Source organism: Lepisosteus platostomus, chromosome 7 (assembly GCF_059453375.1).
Source record: "Lepisosteus platostomus isolate fLepPlt1 chromosome 7, fLepPlt1.hap1, whole genome shotgun sequence".
Taxonomy (NCBI): Eukaryota; Metazoa; Chordata; class Actinopteri; order Semionotiformes; family Lepisosteidae; genus Lepisosteus; species Lepisosteus platostomus.
The window spans coordinates 9,600,788-9,620,597 of record NC_142617.1 but is presented as its reverse complement, the minus strand read 5'-3'; the positions used below and the strand labels follow the sequence as shown (position 1 = coordinate 9,620,597).

The 19,810-nt window shown below is 40.9% G+C and overlaps 1 protein-coding gene across 5 annotated transcripts in view; it reads right to left on the bottom strand.

Moving 5' to 3' along the window:
- Nucleotides 1–19,810, bottom strand: part of fam168a (family with sequence similarity 168 member A) — a 64,768-nt gene that overhangs the window by 5,677 nt on the left and 39,281 nt on the right. For 3 of the 5 annotated variants that reach the window (XM_088639131.1, XM_088639133.1, XM_088639129.1), the window contains 5 exons: nt 13,121–13,201; nt 7,216–7,341; nt 1,956–2,098; nt 1,414–1,588; nt 379–509 (listed from right to left, as the gene is read on the bottom strand). In XM_088639131.1, coding sequence (XP_088495257.1) covers nt 397–509; nt 1,414–1,588; nt 1,956–2,098; nt 7,216–7,341; nt 13,121–13,201 — 638 coding nt within the window. In that variant the 3' untranslated portion in view covers nt 379–396. The remainder of the gene's footprint in view (nt 1–378; nt 510–1,413; nt 1,589–1,955; nt 2,099–7,215; nt 7,342–13,120; nt 13,202–19,810) is intronic. The other 2 variants (XM_088639130.1, XM_088639132.1) reach the window with 2 other exon arrangements.

The following is a 19,810-nucleotide window of genomic DNA, read 5'->3' as shown; positions in this document are numbered from 1 at the left end:
TTATTACATCCTCGACTATGGTACTTAACCCAGGGTTGTAAGAGCAAGCCAAGCTGTGCAAATGGATATCAGCATTTGCTTGTATTGTGTGATGTCTGACCTTATTCAACAACATAAACTCTTACTTAACTCTTACATACAAGCTTACTTAGTGCGGCAAACCTTGGACCATCATCATCATCATCATCATCATCACAGCTGGACCATTTTTGTCTCGTAAAAGGCTAACAAAGACAGGTGTGCATCTGCGGATTATGAGCTAGCGTGTATTCTCGGAGCTTGGAGCGAACGGCTTGTGTCGCAAGACCTGAACTGTCGAGACTGATCCAGACAGACCACAGGGACCGAGTCAAGCTGAAGGCTGAAGGAATAACTCACATGAATTGGCCAGCGCGTTTACCAGTGAGGAGGCACGTAGCTGTACCCAGGTGTTCCTTGAGGCCTGTATGTTGGCACGGATACTGGATGTGCGCCGATGGGCGTGTGCTGTGGAGTGGTCAGCAAGGTCCCTGGAGCGCAGAAGAAAGGCAGGTCAGTACAGGAGCATAACAGCCCTTACGACTCTGCTGCTGAAAACCCAACACCGCTAAAAGAAGCATCTAAAAAAATGACACCCTTAGAAAAACGCCCCTTTTAATCTGCCATGTAAAGCCCCAAAACTTTTGCAGGCTGGAAGTAAAACTAGCGAATTTAAAAGCATGCTTTCGATATATGTGAACGATGGCCAGCAGCCATGTCACCCTGCAACTCACAACTGGCAGCCCACTGAAGCTCAGCAGGTGTGAGCCTGGACAGTACCTGGATGGGAGACCTCCTGGGAAAAACTAAGGTTGCTGCTAGAAGAGGTGTTAGTGGGGCCAGTAGGCGGCGCTCACCCTGCAGTCTGTGTGGGTCCTGATGCCCCAGTATAGCGACGGGGACACTATACCGTAGAAAGGCACCGTCCTTCGGATGAGAAGTAAATAAAACCGAGGTCCTGACTCTGTGGTCATTAAGAAATCCCAGGGAGTTTCTCGAAAACAGTAGGGGTGAAACCCTGGCGTCCTGGCCAAATTTCCCATTTGCCCTTACCAATCTTGGCCTCACAATAATCCCCATTTATGAGCTGGCTTCATCACTCTGCTCTCCTCCCCACTGATAGCTGATGTGTGGGGAGCGTTCTGGTGCACTATGGCTGCCGTCGCATCATCCAGGTGGGGCTGCACACCGGTGGTGGTGGAGGGGAGTCCCCATTACCTGTAAAGCGCTTTGAGTGGACTGTCCAGAAAGTGTAAGCTATCATTATTATTATTATGTGCAGCACTTAAAATCAGCTTTTTTTGAAGTTGAGGACAGGTTTGACAAAGCACATGCATGGGAATGGAGGAGTTTATCTACGGCCCTTCAGCGGCCTCTCAGACAGCAGGGGCTCACCTGCAGACATCGCCATGGTGGTCCCTGCCACCATGCCCATGGCCACGCCGTTGGCCCGGGGCGCCGGCACAGGGGCTGGGTAGATGGCAGAGGGAATACTGTTGGGCTGCACCACCGTGGTGTGGTGGATGACGTGAGGCTGGGCTGCATATACAGGCTGTGTGTAATACGCACCCTGAGAGAGCCAGAGAGAGGAGACAGTGTCAGTGACACACGGGGGGAGAGAGAGGCTACAATAAAGTGGGCGAAACCCACAAGCACAAAGTCATTTGCTCCACAAGAAAACAGTCTCTCTCTCTCTCTCTCCGTCCTGGTTAACAGCAAAAAATGATCTACAGCACGAAACAGACGGGTCACGTCGACTATCTTAATAACGAAGAACTTTTACATGAAAAGAAAGCAATCGCCATGTTGCAAAGATGGTCAACTGACCTTGCACAAAATGGATATCCTAACATTAGGTTCCTACCACAGGCATTTCTTTAATTCACTGTTCTTTATTGAGCAAGCTGATGGACTAGGGGAGAACAGATGACACATACCTGAGCATAGAGATTTTGCTGTGGATAGGCACTTCTTATGGGGTACATGGCTGTCTGGTAGGGGTTTGGAGATGGGGAGTAGGGTGGTGGGGCCCCATTAGTCTGGGTTGGGGGGACCTTGTAGGGGGTTCCTGCAGTGTATCCTGAGAAGAAGACAAAGAAAAATACAACTTCAAGCCGGACGCAGCACAAGCCACAAACCCTCTTTCAACATGGGTAACGCTGAACTGCCTGCATGAAACCCCATCTCCCCCACAGCCTTGCACAACAATGCCGGCAGTGTCCGATTTAGTTTAATCGGCATGAGTTGCCTTGAATTACCGTGACATTTAAGACAGAGGAAACTCAATACTACCGAAAGCACAGTAACACGTCTGTAATAAAACAAAAAACTGTAGCTATGCAAGGTGAGGTCAACAAACAACAAATACTTTAGACCGAGCACTGTAAGGTCTTTTTAAGCTCTTGGACGTTTAAGCCGAATACACTGCCAGGGAGGTCTAAGCCTTTGTTAGTACACTCTACTAATGCTGGTGAACACCTGCTTATTCATTGATGGCAAAATCAATATTTTATCACCTGGTTACTGGAAATGTCCCTGGAAGTTACGTTTACAATATATTTATCTTCACTCTCCATTTCTTTTCAGAATTGCGTAAGGATAAACGTAAAAATCTCATATCAAATGTAACTGCTATATTTCGGTTTAAACAACAATGGAGTACTTTGTGCACACATCCTTTCACAGCGTTCCTTCAAACATGCCTCAATACTTCCCTCTTGTGGCAGAATACGGTCAGTACAAAATCTTTTTTTATGCGTCATACTGGCTGGAAAGCCATCATTTTCCAAGAACGCCTAACATCAATACAGCTGCAGAAACCTCTTTTCAGTGCTTCTTTCAGCCATGTCTGAACTGAACATACAGGAAACAGAAGGCTGCAGCTGACGAGCTGTAAGAATTTTAATCTCACAGAGTTCCAGAAGGACTGTCCCTTTTTGTGAAAGTTTGGTCTTATCTGCTGCGTTGATCAAATGTGTGAGGGGGACATATTGAAAATGTGAGATCCAACTACTTCAGAGGCAATAAAACACACTGTGTGGAACAGAACTGCCATGTTTTACTCCCAAATTTGCTTACAAACCTCCTTTTTAAAGTAAAAAAAAATTCTAAAAAGTTGTTTGCAAATAAACAAAACTAATAAACACCCCCCCCCCCCCCCCCAAGAAAAGGCCTTGAAACATATCTGTCGATTCTGGAAGAAAAACCTAGTAAATGTGAGAGATCTATCATTCCCATTTTGTTTAAGCCTTCGCTATTCTTTCAGATATCAAACAAACAGCCTCAGAACCAAAAATAATTAGTCTTGCAAACAGCACCGTGTTTCAAGCCAAGCAGCTCAAATGTTGAAAACAAGCCTCAGTGACGAGGCTTCATTAAGAAAGCGAAAAGCAGTCCAGCCCCGCTGGGGTAATCTTTCTGCACTAGGGCCTCGTTTCCGCGTCTCTGTTTTTTAAAAAATAACTGCCTCAGCATTGATCTCCACTTCACACCTCGGCACCTCAGACTGACAGCAGGGGCTGCAAGAGGCTCCCGTGAAGTCCAGAAACCCTGCAAGGTATTTCCAGAAAGCCCCGCTCGTCCCAAATCCTCATCCTAGCCCTTCAAACACACTCTTACAGTGACTGATGCTCAGAAAGTGACGCACTCATCTGTTCGCTTTGTTGTGAACCACTGGTGATCACGCCAGTGTCCTCAGAGATGAAGGAGGAGGAAGTATTTATTGACCAGGAGGCCATTTCCTCAGATTCTTAGCATTATTTTTTTATTGAATAATACTTGGATCGAAACAAAGAGCTGCTAGTGTTATAGTATCGAGCCTAGTATTGCAACGTAGCTGCAGAACTCCTTTTTGGACATTTTTAGGTGCCTCAGTTGAATTTATTACTCAGATGTGGTGGGAGAAAGCTCAACCTGAGATTTGCAGTGTGCTGTGAGCTGGTGAGATACAGTTAAAGCAGAACTTCTCTGGCTGTGAGCCTTAATAACACCTTTTTTTTTACTTGTCACATTCTTTGGGACTCTGCGCATTTCTACTTGGGATGAGGGGACAGTTAAGCAACTAAGGCGCTTTAGCATTCCTCTTATTAAAATACCGTGCTTACAAAATGAAAGGAAAAAGGCTCATTATTCACTTAGTCTAGACATCTCTGGAAAGCAAATTGTAAAGAATTGTATTAAAGACAGACATTAAAATGACTGAAGGGACAGCATGTTAGTCCAATAAAAATATTAACATACAAAAAAAGGATTTGTATAAAATAACATCTGTGACTTAAGTGCACAGATTAACTATTTGCTGATGTGGATAAGAAACTGTTTTCAAATAATAGTTGGTATTTAATAGCATTCTGTACCGCTTATATAAGTTATTTTCGCCTCTTGATTTAAGATACTAACAGACAGGAAGTCCTGGACTGTGTTGGTTGCTTTAAGAAAGGACTTATTTTACTGAACTATCGAGGTGTGAAAGGCAATTAGTTTCAAAGTACTTACAGAATAAGAGTCAAACACTGAAGGCCTGGAGAAAAGTACAATGTTATGTGTCTTCATAGTATTTTATGCCAGATTAAAATGAACTCACTTCAAAGGTCCACAATTCACAGAACCAATTAGAAAAAAGTGAACAAGTCAAAATTGTAATTTATTTAAAAAATTAAAAACCAATTCGAAATTTTAGACCAGTTAGTATTATTACCTTACACGACTAAGCAAGACTGATCTTGGCAAATAAATATTAATTGAGAAAAATGCATTCCACATACAAACGCAATTAGTCAGGAAAATATAGAAAGGGAACAGGGATATTAGAAGTATCTGAATAGAAATATCTGAAGTCTGAAGATTTTGTAATTTTTTTCAATCTTTCCAAAGCTAACTTTGTATATCTCCCTGGCTGATACTAAACTTCAATCTAAAACTAACGCCATCTTCAATATGTAATAACTGGAAATGTGGTTCATGAACAAAAAGCAAAAAAGCAAGGAAATTCAGATATTGCCATTCCTAACAGCTGCATGTCAGGGTAAAATAGAAAATGGTTATAAATATAGTTACGAAACTTTTTATAATCTTAAATTTTAGATTGTTGTCAGGAACATGAGCATTCTTGCAAATCAGTGGAACTAGGAATAATTGTAAATTTTAAAAGGCAAAGAATACAGACCGCTATGGAAGCCCGTTTCCGCCAGGGAGTAAAAAAAAAAACACGCTATGGTATCTCAGAATTGCGACTTAGCAAGACTCAGGTTTGAGCCAGTGCAGCGAGGCACGAACTAGGGTGGGAGCGGCGAAGGCACAAGCCCTAGAACCCGAATCCGTTACAATAACAAAAGGACAGACAATGAAATATGGCTATTTCGAAGTCACAAATGTGAGATATAAAGTCGCAATTCTGAGACGCTAAGTCGCAATTCTGAGACGCTAAGTCGCAATTCTGAGACACCATAGCGCGTTTTTTTTTTACTCCCTGGCGGAAACGGGCTTCCATAGACCACAGAACAGAATGAGAGAGCAACAGTAATTTTCATGAAGAGTGATGTTCAGTTTTTAATCAGTATCCCAACCTATAACTCATTGGGTTATTATTACTCATGATTTTTAAGTTTGAGGTGCACAAGGCAACAGCTATTCATCTCATTTTTGATACATAACTGCAAGCAGAAAGACTGGAATGATAAATCACTGCAGCCTTGAGCCCCCTGCTATCCAAAAGTGCAAGTATTACCACTAATTAAATCCATGAAACACAGGCTTACGTTTTACTGTAATGCAACATGTTTACAAAAACAGCAATCAATGATAAAACACATTATGTGCACTTGAAATGTGACCTGGAAAATGTTATCATCCTGAATTATTTTTAAATTTGAAATAAGAGTTTCAGTTAACCTCAAAAGTATGGGGAGCCCATTTCATCATCAGTGTCAACCAACAGTCTGATACAGCATATGGCCAGAAATGTGATATCTGGCAGAAATGTAAAAACTATTCAAGGAAATATTGTGGACCAAAAGCGCCGGCCAAAAATGTAGTTATCAGAACAGAGTTTTACAAATTATCATTGAGTGAATGAATGTCAAGTACAAGAGAGGGAGGTTTATTTTGTAACTATATATTCTTACACAGAGACGCAAGATGCACACATATACACATTCACACAGGTTTAAAGCTTGGAAGCAATAAATAATGTCCAGAGGATTGAGAATTCAGAGGGATCTAGCTTAAAAACACTGTTGTCTAAATGTAAAATGAGTGCCGAGGTACGGCCAGCTACAGATTCACAGGCTGAGAAAGTAGTCAGTCCTGTGTAAAAGAGAGCTGCTTCAGAAAAGACTGGGAAAAAAGCATATAATTCAAAACACAGTTCATGGACTTCAACAATTCTAATTTGTGCACTTAGATTTCAACCACTTTTTGAACCTGTGAACCCCAAACCTGATGACTGGGTCCAAGGAGTACATTAATTCACAGGTATTTGTATTTGTGAAGTGGAGAGGATTTTTCATCCTGGGAAGGTTTAATTAGTTACAGGAGTTTTGTATGTAAGAAAGAACTACATTTTCCGTATCCCTCCACACGCTCTGTTCATTTGTTTCTTGTCTCCAAGATTAGAACCTCTAAGTATATATATATACACACACACAAAATTATCATTTACAGTCTCTCTCACACACACACACACACACACACACACACACACACACACACGTGTACACAAAGCCAAGATTACCGAGCTTTCCTCTGGTGTAAAATCTGCAACATTACTAAGTGGCAAAAATATGACCACAAATAAGTAACCCAATGACAATTTAAAGCCTAGATTATCAAGGACCTTTCATCAAAGTGCACTTTTCTCATTGCTTTTAGGTAAGGGGGGGGGGGAAGCATCAAGTAAACTGCAAGCAAGAAACTCAAAGCTCACACCTCCTTCCCCTCTAGAATAATAAAAAACTAGATGTCATTTTTAAGTGTAGTTTTGAAGATACACACTTCAGTTCAAAATCCTTGATAAAGCCAGCTCACAGGGGCTAATTAGGAGGTTTGGATCTATGGAGTTAAGAAGGGGTTGGGGGGGGGAACAAAATGCAAACTTTGCACTGGAGTGAAAGCCAAGCAAGTCCCCAGCCTACAATGCCCTGCTGTGCTTGGAACTTTAGCAAATGGGGTTAAAATTCCGTATAAAAGGAGAATATTTACTGAATGCAGCAGAAGAGGCTTGGTAAGTTCTGTTCTCAGTCCCTGGGTCCACTGCGAGGTCATAGGAACCCTCAGTGGTACTGGAGCTTGAGGTCTGGGGCCAGCCCTGCTTCACCACCAGCACTGCTTAAGCAGAGACAACAGAAGAAGGGTGTTACACACAGCAAACACTCCCCCCATTTCCCGCAGGCCTGTCCGCCCCGCTGCGCCTACCGCTATGGGCTCTGGGCTGTTTTTGTTGTTGGTGGTGTGTGGTGGTGGTGGTGTTGTTGTTGTTGTTCGGAAGGGGCAGGGAGAAAAGGCAGTTAAAGACTAAGTGTGTGGGAAAAAACGAGACCACTCAAGTCTGGGGGGGACAACGAGCCGCAGCCCAGACCCCCCCCCCCCCAAAAATAGCATAAAGATCTTTTTCTGCGTGGGAGGAAAGAGCCCTTGAAGATATGGCTGACCTTCAGTCTGACACACACCCCCCTGCTAAGGCAATATGCAGATAACCTATAGAGAGGTAAAGCCGCAGGGGAACTGCAGGAGGAGCTCAAGGTGCCTGCTAGCCCCGTCTGTACCGCAGACCCGACGAGATCAATCATCGCGCCCGCCCCCTCCGCCCACTCAGTGACCGATTCCACGCAGAAGGATGATGCTCACGCCGGGCACAGGCTCAGCTCGCACACAGTCCCAGTCTCGGGCACGTTCCCAACAGCGCAAAACAAGCTGAGCACAATGCACACCGCAGTGGCACTCATCATTGCTGGTGACGCAGTGATTACGCTCCGCAGTGTCCCTCGTTCGGTTAAGTGTTTTACAGAAGAACAAAAAAAAACGCTTTGTTTAAAGGAAATCTGTCAGTATTTATAGGAAATACCTCCCTCCTTATGTTTACATGTAGGGTACATATTGTAAAAGGCACCAGAAAATAAAGACTAAAAGCGTGAGTATAAATATGCCGCATTAGGCTCATCTCCCGATACATGTTTCAGGTCAGATTTAAGGATCAATAAAGACATCTATAAAGAATTTCAGATTCAATTGAAAGGGGCCTCAGAAAAAAAACAAGCAGTATTTTTTACAATAAAGAGTTAATCTGCAGCTGCATTAAGTGAATAGTTGTTAAATGTCTGTACAACCACCAGAGGGCGCCTGGGGTGCATTCCTACTACACCTGCCCACAGAGGCAATGTGCCTGTTGTCTTCATATGAGGCTCCAGGGGTTTAAACCCTACTCTCTCAAAAGCAAGCACAGCACACGGCATTCAGTACAAGCGCCTATGTAAAACAGACACCTGCAAAGATGTACACACACCTTCGTACTTCTCTAATTGTGAGAACCTTGCAATGACGGGCATCCTATTTTAACACTGTACTTGCAAAAAAAACTGGCATATGGTGAAAACAGAGCCAAAACAAATAGTTCGGCCATATTAAGATTTTAAAGAAGACACTATGTGTAACATAAAAATTTTACGAGGATATCCCTATTGCTCTTTGTAATGCCCATTTCTCAGGAGACAGTCTTTGTGAGGATGTTTTCTCTAATTTGGTCCTCAGAGTCACACTTAAATGTACGCATTTTGGAATCCCTACAACTAACACAACTCTTTCTCACACACCCTGGGATGTTACAGCATACCGAACTATGCTGAAGTCTCTGAAGGAAGACCTTTATTAATTATTTATTATTTTCTATGCTAGGAAGAGTATCATACAGAACCTACTGTATATGCTTTGAGGTCACTATTGTGCACAGCACAGAAGCACATAATAATTTAATTTCCAACCTGAACTAACAACTTCACACAAAACATACAGTAATGAGATCTGCACTCTGAAACAATAGTAGCTTAGCAAAAATAAAATCCTTTGAAATTGAGTGTTTTAGATAATCATACTGGACTCCCATGATGCACACAAATAATCAATGTTCCTTCTTCTGAGCAAGAGTAAATTATGCATAAAAGGCAATTTTGAATCAAGGACAGAATCTTAAGCAGCAGCAGTATTCTAATCTTCAAATTCATAAATGAAATACTTTCTGAATGTTTTTTTCCATTTTCTTAAAAATGCAAAATAGGTCTTCTTGGCTCAATGAGCATTAAACAATTGTGAACCAAGGTGTTGATCCTCAGCTGATACAAGTCACTTCCTCTTAAATTATTATGATTAGCTTACAACAACCTGATGTGGATCTACTTCAATTAAAACCAACAAACACTGTCCAACACGGATAAAACAAGGGCAATACCCTCTCAAAATGAATATTCTGCAAATTCATGCAATTTCAAAAAAGGCAGAGGCAGATGGGAGAAATTAAGTTAATGATAACGCCACTGGTCTTTTGTGCTTAAAACCTTCGTCTTGAGAGGTATATTGCTAAATGTAGATGTGTCAGTGCAGCATTTTCTTCCTGCTGTGTCCACATTAACATTATTAGGGACAAACAGCACTGTCTGTCCAAGCTTAAGAGATCCTTAAAGCAAACACTTTCCTGGTGCAGCTACAGCAATAAGAAATGCAGTCAAATTACTTTGCTTTAGTGAGTTACACAGAGCACAATTGGCAATTTCAAACTCAGTAAATCGAATCAGTTGATGAAATGTTTTTATTTCTCTCAGGCATTTATCGCAGGTTGTGTGCTCTTCGGGTGAGGGAAATCTGAAAATCCTTCATCTCTGTTGATCACAAACTAACATCTTTCCAGGCTTAATACAAGAATGACTTTGAATAAAGGGCAGTGTAGATGTCACATGAGGAAGAAAAGGACAGAACTGATCATTTTATCCTTCTCCATAAAGGAGGCATCCACCACATTTTAAGATGACCATAATTTCCGAGAATATAAGCTTTTGGACAAGAGTATGATCACCACTATGAATTAACACACGACAATCAGTTACATGCAGACTGCCTCCTCGTTCACGTCATTGCTGTGAACAGTAATCCAGTTCTCACCAAAGTTTTCAATATATTGGCTCGGAAATCCATCTTCTGAGAGGTCAGGAGAAAGGATGAGTCCATATGGTCCCATTGCACTTATCTGGTTCTATTTTTCTACAGTCTCACCAAGAGAACTGGTTGAAGTGGGAACAAACGCCACTAAGCATTAATTCCCCTTGAAACTTCCACCCCTCGCACCCAGAGTAATTCGGAGCAGTTAACTTGCATGTCCCTGGGAGGTGAAAAAAAACGAAGTCCAAGCAAAAGCCAAGACAAACTTGGAGAGAACATGCAAATTCTGTTCAGACAGGAGATCCAGACCGGAATGGAACTCTGAGACTTCGAGCTGTGAGGCAGCCATGCCGCTGTTCTGGCGTACACGGTACTTGGTTAAAGAAGAAAAACATGTTGGCCTGTATCCAGCTCTGTGCTGGCTGCGATCGAACCCGCGAATTTGGTATTAATAACAAGAATAGGTCATGGGGACTCCGGACTCCCCTCCACCACCACCAATGTGCAGCCCCACCTGGATGATGCGACGGCAGCCTTAGTGCGCCAGAACGCTCACCACACATCAGCTCTCAATGGGGAGGAGAGCAGTAATGTAGCCAATTCATAGATGGGCCATGATTGGTAAGGGCCAATGGGAAATTTGGCCAGGACACTGGGGTTACACCCCTACTCTTTTCGAGAAATGCCCTGGGATTTCAAATGACCACAGAGAGTCAGGACCTTGGTTTTACGTCTCATCTGACTGTGTCTTTTTACAGTATAGTATCCCCGTCACTATACTGGGGCATTAGGACCCACACAGACCGCAGAGTGAGCGCCCCCTGCTGGCCCCACTAACACCTCTTCCAGCAGCAACCTTAGTTTTTCCCCAGGAGGTCTCCCATCCAGGTACTGACCAGGCTCACATCTGCTGAGCTTCAGTGGGCTGTCTGTTGCAAGTTGCAGGATGATATGGCAGCTGGTATTGCTATCACCACGCTCGGATCAATTCAACTAACTGGCCCTCTTTTATTCCCTACATGTAACTTGGAAAAGATGGATATTCCCCAACCAAGGCGGTGTTTTAACACTACGGGATGAATGAATACAAATGTATTTTTTTCCCACTTACAGTTTTAAGTGAGTAGAACTACCTGTATAAAGCACATACATTTCAAAAGTTTCAGTAAGCGTACCTAACCCAATTCATCAATGTCACAAATCTTAATTTTCTTTCTACCTGAGCTCTTAATTGCCACAAAATTAGCTATTACATTAACTGAAACCATTTTAATGCATCTGTAAGACCAAATGGAGTTTTACTGCCAAGCCTTGAGTAACGAGTTACATTAGGCTTTCTGTAACGTATCCCATTAGCAGGCCCAGTGCTTGAGGGTGGTCACAGTCCTTCGGCTTTCACAGCTACTTTTCAATTAAAAATGAATTAGAGCCTTAAAAGCAGGAAATTCCACTTCAAACTCCATTAAGTAATTAAGATTACAGAAAAATACCTAGTCCATGAAGTTATTTTAATATAAACCCTCAAGATAATATCTCTCTCCCTTTTACAGAGACACTATTCCTAAATTTGTCCAAGACTGAGCCACAAAACACCTGTCACATCAGCAGATTACAGCAAGTAGACAGGTGTGTCGATTTTATTTCACATCCTCATGTTGTATAACAAATTAGCATGAAACAACTCCATTTTCACATCAAACTGTTGAGTCATTTCGAATTTTTCTCTCATCTTGATTATCTCAAGCTTCACCTCAGGAATTGTTTCAAGATTGTTTCAACTCTAGAGATGCTAGTAACGCTCTGAATTACTTTCTTTGCTGAATTTTCTTCCAGGTTAATCCAGGAAAACTCATCCTTTGACTAACAAAGTAAACATTACTGTGTTTTAAAAAAGGTGTCTGTATTAAAGGCCCTTAACGCAGATGAAATGAGTTGTTTCTCTGAAAAAAATTGTGGAAAAAGCCCTCAAGGCATTAATGTTTGAATAGGTGTATGAAAGATTACTGGTACAAACTGGAAACGTAGTTTGGTAAAAATACTTTTGTCTAATGAAACAATGCCTTGAAAATGGATAAGTAATTTAAACCTGTCATCCAGATTTTGATGAAAGCTGTGAAAAACACATGTGTACTAGAACCATAACAAAACAGAGACGCACAGATTTTCAAAGTTAAAAGACTCAAACACTTGAATTACATTTTTTTTTAAATGTTGTGAAACAATTTCAGTTACAAATAGTTTTCAATATGAAAACTATTCATGTTTTTCAATATGAATACAGTAGAAATCGGCTATACCATAACTGCTGCATGTGTAGTATACATCATGCCACAAATTATCAGAATACCAGTGCAATTCATCATGCCCTCTTACACATTTTCTGGTTGCATGCTGAAGTATTCTGGGGATGTTTTTTAACAACAATTTTCATAGAATGTATCACCGTGGCTTGATTAAAAAATATTAGTGATTATGTAACAACCTTAGCTTGCTAGTTCCCAAACAATTTAGGACATCTACTCATCTTTTACTTTCCAACAGCTTTGAACAAAGAAAGAATGACGTTTATCTTTGAGCCCCGTACGAAGATGAATTACTTCACTGTTCTATTTTCTTTCTGCTTCGAACTGAGCAATTAGTCAAACAACCCCAAAACACTTCTGCATTATCATTGGACACCACTGCAGTGCTTTTCTGCTGTAAAAAAAAAACAAAAAAAAAGGTAAAACCCTTGAAAGTTCTGTACATAAAATTAATCTAGTGCACTTTTACAAAACTACAGAACAGGCACAGTTAACACAGGAGAACAGAGATGGAAAAGACTCGGAAAGCACTGCAGGCTTTACACGAGATGATCAAGATAATAAATGCCTGAACCTGACATAAGCCTTGGGCCTTGGAGGAAGGCTTTAAGGGAAGTGTTGGCACTGTATAACATATGCATTGTTGCTACTGGTCTTACCTGGGGGGTATCCTGGGCTTCCAGTCTGGTAGAGATTGGGTGTATAAGTGGGAGCTGTGGTAGGGTATCCTCCTGGATAGCCTGAGGACACAAGAAACTGTTTTCAGAACACGGCCTTATGGAACAATCAAAGCTCTGCAGAGAATATGAAAGAGCAACATTTAAGAGCTTCGGAATAATCTCATCCCATATTATTTTGATTTGTGGACGCCCGAGGGCGTTGCGTCCTCCAGCAGAGATTACCCAGCAACCAGATTACTCCAATTTGTCCCACAAAGAAGAGCCTACACTTCCAGTTCGTGCACAGAAAACCAGCATGTGAAAAAGTCCCCACCCATCTCTGCGCACAATCCACTTTTTATACCATCTCAAGCTCCTGGAGATCAGTAACATAGCCAGGGGGCCCAGTGACTGTAGGGACACACGTGGTGAAGTGAGCCGCTGGTCACAAGCTTATACAGACAGATGAAGAAAGGAGGACACGACCGACGCTGGTGATATCAGCCTGGCATGAGTGAAATATAGAAAAAAAACTTAACAAATGAATGTGGCTCTCTCACACAATATTTTAAACCTGCCTTTGTTTAAAAATAAATACCCGTAAAAAGTCCCGCTGCGTGTTACTTCAATGTATCTTCAGAGCACTCCGATACACAGCACTCGGCATACAATTTGATAGAGAAACATCACTACTGTGCTTCACAAGTTTCCTCACTCAACTACAAAGCAGCACCTGAAGGTCAGCATTAGAATCTGTAAACTACCCTCCTCAGGCATATCTGCAAACCGAAACACTGACCTTCATTTGCTGTTCAAGGAATGAATCACACTACAGTATGAGCAGTGTTTTACTGTATTGATTTTATGCTTTTTGAGTTTTCATTTGTACTCAAAACGCCAAAATATGGTGTCATTCCACAAGTCCTCTCTTGAAAGAACATGAAAGAATACTAATCTTACTTCTGACAAAAGCAAGAAGACCAGAGATGCTTCAGACAAGGCTGAAAATGGACTAATTAGAAGTAATTCCCAACATGAACGATGCGAGTTATAATGAAAAGTGTTTTACATTAGGTAGTTATGGCTTTTAAAACAGGAAAAAAACAATCAAAAAAGTTTGATGCACAGTAAAATGTGATTCAGAAGATTTTAAAACCACATAATTCTATTGTTATATGCAAATTAAAACCCAAGCAGAACTGAAGAGCTAAAGGGCTTGTTCTCATTCCTGCCTTTAGTGCTAATGGAGTAAAGTATATCTACTAGCTGTGTATTATATTTCTTTCTTCATCTCCCCATTAATCCACCCAAATAGCGCTTCATTTCACCAACCGTTAACAGGGCAGCCTTCCTTTATCTGTTAGTGTGTGAAATTTCTCATTTCAGCTTCGCTCTGCAACAGCTCCTTCAAGAATCCTAGAATCTGAATATGACTCACTCCAGAAGTAAAGGAATATGGGCACACGTGACTTCTACCATTGACGGATCTCATTTCGCCAGCTTGCAGAAATTTAATCAATATGACATTGTGGTGGCAGACCCACTCAAGAGAGCACACCCTCTGTGTCTCACTGGAGGCCAATCAACTTTATACAACTCAGAAAATTAAGATGAATTTAAAAAAAAAGAAGCTTTTTGTCGAGAAACCCAGCTTCCTCGAGAAACAAACAAATATAATCATTATTTCCTTCCAGACTGCTGTTATTACACTGTGAGATATTGTAAAAAAAATGAATGGAATGGTGTTAACCTTTAAAGAGTTTTTCACTCATCTCTGTCACAAATGATTTCCTCTTGGAGCATCCTTGACATCTTATAATTGGTTCCTTGCTACATAATAACAGTGGCTACTGACAAAAAGCAACATACATGCTTGAGACATGAATCTGGTAGAAGCTGTGTCACAGCTGCAAGTTAAGATGTTTTAAATAGAAAACTGAGGAAGGTCATCACAAATCAGTTCTGATGCTCCTTTTTTTCCCCCACCAGTTTCTGAAGGGACAAATTTAGCTGTTCTGAAGCCAAGTAGTAGCACTCTCTCTCCCTGAGCAATTAAAATAAAATCTGTTCCTCTTCCCTGAAGCTCTCCAGAGGACAAAAGCCAGCTCGAGGTTATCACAATAAGAACCTTTCTTCACGACTGCGGAGAAGGTATTTCAGACTGCCTCGACATTCAACACCTCAGTCTTGGGAATATCATACTTCCCACTGACAGCTCACCACCCCATCTAAAGAAAGTGACACTCCACACGTGAAACATATAGAACAATAGCTTCCTTTTCCAACGGCTCACTGCAGCACGTACAAAGTATTCAAACACGCACAGAAACATTTTCTCTCTCTTCTTTGCAAGCTAACCTTTTCAGCCCTAGTAAAAGAATGTAATCTGGCTGAGAACAGCTACAAAGTGTCTTACAGCTCTAACTGTTCTTGGGGCCTAACAGCAGACCTCTCACTGCAGCAAGACTAATTTCATTTTCAGCACAGCGGACTATAGACTGGCACAATACTGACAGGACATTTCCAGAAAATGGTTATTCAACTGTTGAGTGGGAATGGATGGATGGACAAACCAACATCTACCTTATGGCAATCTAAGAAAAGGCAGCAGAATTGAGCCAAATGTGATTTGAGCAGCCCCCCCCCCGTGCTTGTAGATAAGTGCACAGCCCTTCCTGCAGACTGTGGTGGCCAGGGAAAGAGCACTGTCCCTGCTGGTCTAACAGGCAACACTCTGCTGGCACCTGCATCTCTTCAAACGCATACTGTGACAGCACAGCTCAACAGAGCATCTCAACTAACCCAAACCAACCATTCGAAGACTGGCACTGTTGCTCTTTATACACAGACACTTTTTTTTTTGCATCAAGATCAGTGGTCTGGCGATCAGAACCCACGATGCAGGTGGTGTAATGTCAGGCCAAACGTATAACCATCGGCTGCCTCCCTTCTAGTCACTCTGGCACTTTCACGCCTTCAAGGATCCTAATCCTTAAAAAAAAAAACATTTAAGATGATGCCGTATGTTCCGTTGGATGATAACCCAAAATATCTACCAGCACCTCAGAGGGTCTGAGCAGAAAAATGGTCAGAGAAATGATTCTGAAAGTTTTATTGAAAAAAAGAAACTGCCTTATGGGACCATGTATAATTACAGCACAGTACATAACCATGGTGGTAATTAATAAACACCTAACACAACACGAGGAGCTGCTCATTGCCAGTCATTTAAAAAAACGGAATTAAGGCAAATCCCCTGCATTTTTCAAAGGCAGGAAAAGTGTGCTTAAAATACTAGTTCCACGGACGCAAGACAAGCTAACATATATATTTGCTTTTTAGAGTCTAAGTAGTAACTTAATTTGGTTTACAATATTATGGACAATAAACCTTCAGACCTCAACTAACTGCAGTATTCTTCCATTGATCTGTAATTGTCTGATGAACATATAAATTATGTCATATTGTCCAAAGGCGTTTAATGGTGTTGACATCAGTCTATAGCTAAATAAAATATAAATCACAGGGAATTAGCAGAAATAACTGAAATGTAGCCCTTGTTAAATTCTTGAGTTGGAAGACAAACAATGAGCACTCTGTAATAAAAAACAGTGGTATTAAACAGGCTTGTATATGAACTTTTATGCTTCAGTTTTCTTCAAAAGGTTTTAAGCAATTCTGTAAGGCACCCTTGATAAGATTTAAGCAACTGTTTAAGTGAGACAGCAAATGCTTTACTGTCTTGGCAATAATATTTACAGTTGCTATATACACTGTCATTACAATCAAATACATAAAACACCCAGAATTAAGAGCAGACAACCCATAAAAATCTGTAGACTTTTTTTTTTACTGTACTGCATTCAACGCATTGGGAAAACAAGAGAAGGCATTAGTTTCAGGTATTTCAACTGGTCACACCTCAATAATTCACCATATAGTAACCACTACAAATGAAGTGATAATAGGGGAAAAACAAACAAATGGAAAACCAATCCTAGAACTTAAAAGTTGTGATGGATGAAGCACTTCTTGAACCCGATGAAGCAAAAACAAAATCAAGCCTGAACACATTTTTAGGGCTAAAAGTTTTTGCCGTTTATTTTTCAGTAACACTTTTAAAACAATCGTTACTGTTCCAGCAATCTCCACATCCTAATTAAGAGGAAAGGACTCCACGATATCCGTGCTGTAGATAATTTTTAGAAATCATTTAAAATATGAAACTATTTAAAGACACTTGCAAGAAATGGTTTTGGCACATTACAAAGTCCAAGTGTACATCACAAGCTGTTCTTCTGTCCCAGATGGCAGATAGACTCCTAAGCAAACAGGGAGCAAACTGACTGAACATAGGCCAGATGGAGTCCTCCCAGGGCTGGGCTAACTCCCCTCCACCACTCAGTATAGCTAGGGAATTAGTTTCTTCATTTACTTAGTTAACAAAGAAAGCAATCAGGGATTTCATGAGACTGGCCTGGGGGCAAACCCAGTTTATTAAAACAGAGGACCACCATCTCACTAGACAGTGCTCCCGTCCTACTGAGTAGCCCTAGAACAGAGTGGAACATTTGACATGAGAATTCTTTACAGAATACCATTCACCCGTTTTATCCGTGTTCTCTTTATGTCTGCACCACAGAGGCTGTTATCTACAAAACACACTTCAATAGACAAAGAAATACAGGACACAACACCTAAAGCATTTGCCACTAGGCTAACGTTCTTTTAGGAACAAGTAATAGGTTTATTCCATGCTGAAAAGAGAAGAAAGAAAACACAACGTTTCGGCCGTGGAGCCTTCTTCGGCTGTGAGCTGTATTTCTTTATATTATGAAAACACCAATTGAAAATCTCTTCAGACTGTATTGCAAAATCACACGCATGGACATTTTACTTAGAGGGATCAGGAGGGTAAAAGATCACTTCACACATATCCTTCTCAATGAAATCCCTTCAATCGATAGTGGAAATCTTAAGACATGCACAAACGTGCCACTAATCTTATAAGAATTTTCCTTATATTTGTTAAGTGATAATCATCCCAAAGCACTTTACACAGAGATGGTGACCCACTTAATCCACTACTGACGTGCATCAGACACACGAGAGAAGGATGGCAGCCATTATGCACCGACACCATCAGTACAGCAGACGTCAGAAGTCCCTTTTTTATTACATTAAAGGAGAAAATAAGGCAGATCTCAGTGGAAAAAAGCCCATTAAATATTTAGCCCATTGTGACACTATGGCTAACTCCTTGACCCAAAACATCCTGAAACAAGAACTTTTTCCCCTTGAACTCTGCATAAATCACTTTTATATAGTCAATATGCTCACACACGTACACAGCTGCAGTATGGACAGATTCCCCAAATGCAACATCAGTTATGGTGTATGTGCAGGTACAAGAAAGGGGAGACACTTGAATGCAACGTCAAAGTTGCATGTGTCTTATTCTCTCTAAGCAGTGTCATTTCCTCGTAAATGTTCCTTTCAAACCAAAGACTTTGTTTTTCTCTGCTGTCATCATGACATGTTGAACACCACCCTGTCCTGTGCAAAAATTCACCAGCACCTATTCTTTCTCTGCAATTCCACTGCGATCAGTAACTCAGTACTTTTTCTTAAGCAAGTTTATCGCAATCTGCAAGCACACAGAAGCCATTAAGGAGTCTATTCATTCAATACTTTGTTCATCCATTATTCAGACACACTTAATGTGGGTTTGAACTTGGTCATGCAGACTGGCGCATGGCCTTCCTAACCATCAAACAGCTAACCACAAATCAATTTGAGTTCTGCTTCCAAATAATGCTTCTTTTATTATGCATTTTTTAGAGTCTCTATGCAATTACCATTACAAACCATGAAGATGCTATTCAAGGTGACCACAGTGGTTTGAATTAAAGACATTCGAAAACAACTGTCCTTTTTTAGAGCTAACTATAATCGGTGAGTATTGAAGGTGATTTCACAGATGTAGGAGATGTAAATTGTAAATGCAAACAACTCTCCCTTTCTCAGGTTCACTAATAAAATTTTAATGAAGAGTGCCTTTAAGAGCTGTATGATAGCACGGTTGATCACCATCAGGGGCAGGGGGAAAATTCTCATCAGCTGGTAGTTAAAAATTGCAGATGTTTCCTAAACAGTGTAGACAAAAGATTGCTATTTAAACAATTCTAACTGAATTTCTTAAGAGAATGAAACAAACTTCTTTGTTATTTTAGGGATGCTTGACAATTGTAATAGCATTCTTAAAAAAAGCATTCCATCACCCGAGTCAATCTCAGTGCATCTTAATTTACACTAAACAGTGTTACGTGCATAAAGATTTAAAATATGCATTAAAAACATTAGGCAGAAAATGTCTATAATTTATTCTGAAACAAGAGCTGTCATTTATGGAAAATGTCATAACAGGAGTATGCATTCCAAGCTGTTTATGTGATTTTTTTTTTAAAGTAACCCTCACAGATGTTTCATTTCATAGTTGTGCTGTATCCATCTTCATTAAAATGCATTTAACGTGAATTACCCATATGGGATGTATATCTTGATTTTCATACTTTTTAACATGATTGCCAAACTAATTAGTGAGGAACTACATCAGTATCCACAACCAAGATAAACTGCCAATTTTGTTTGCTAATTAGCTTGTGTTTAACAAGCGAGAGAGAAAACAAA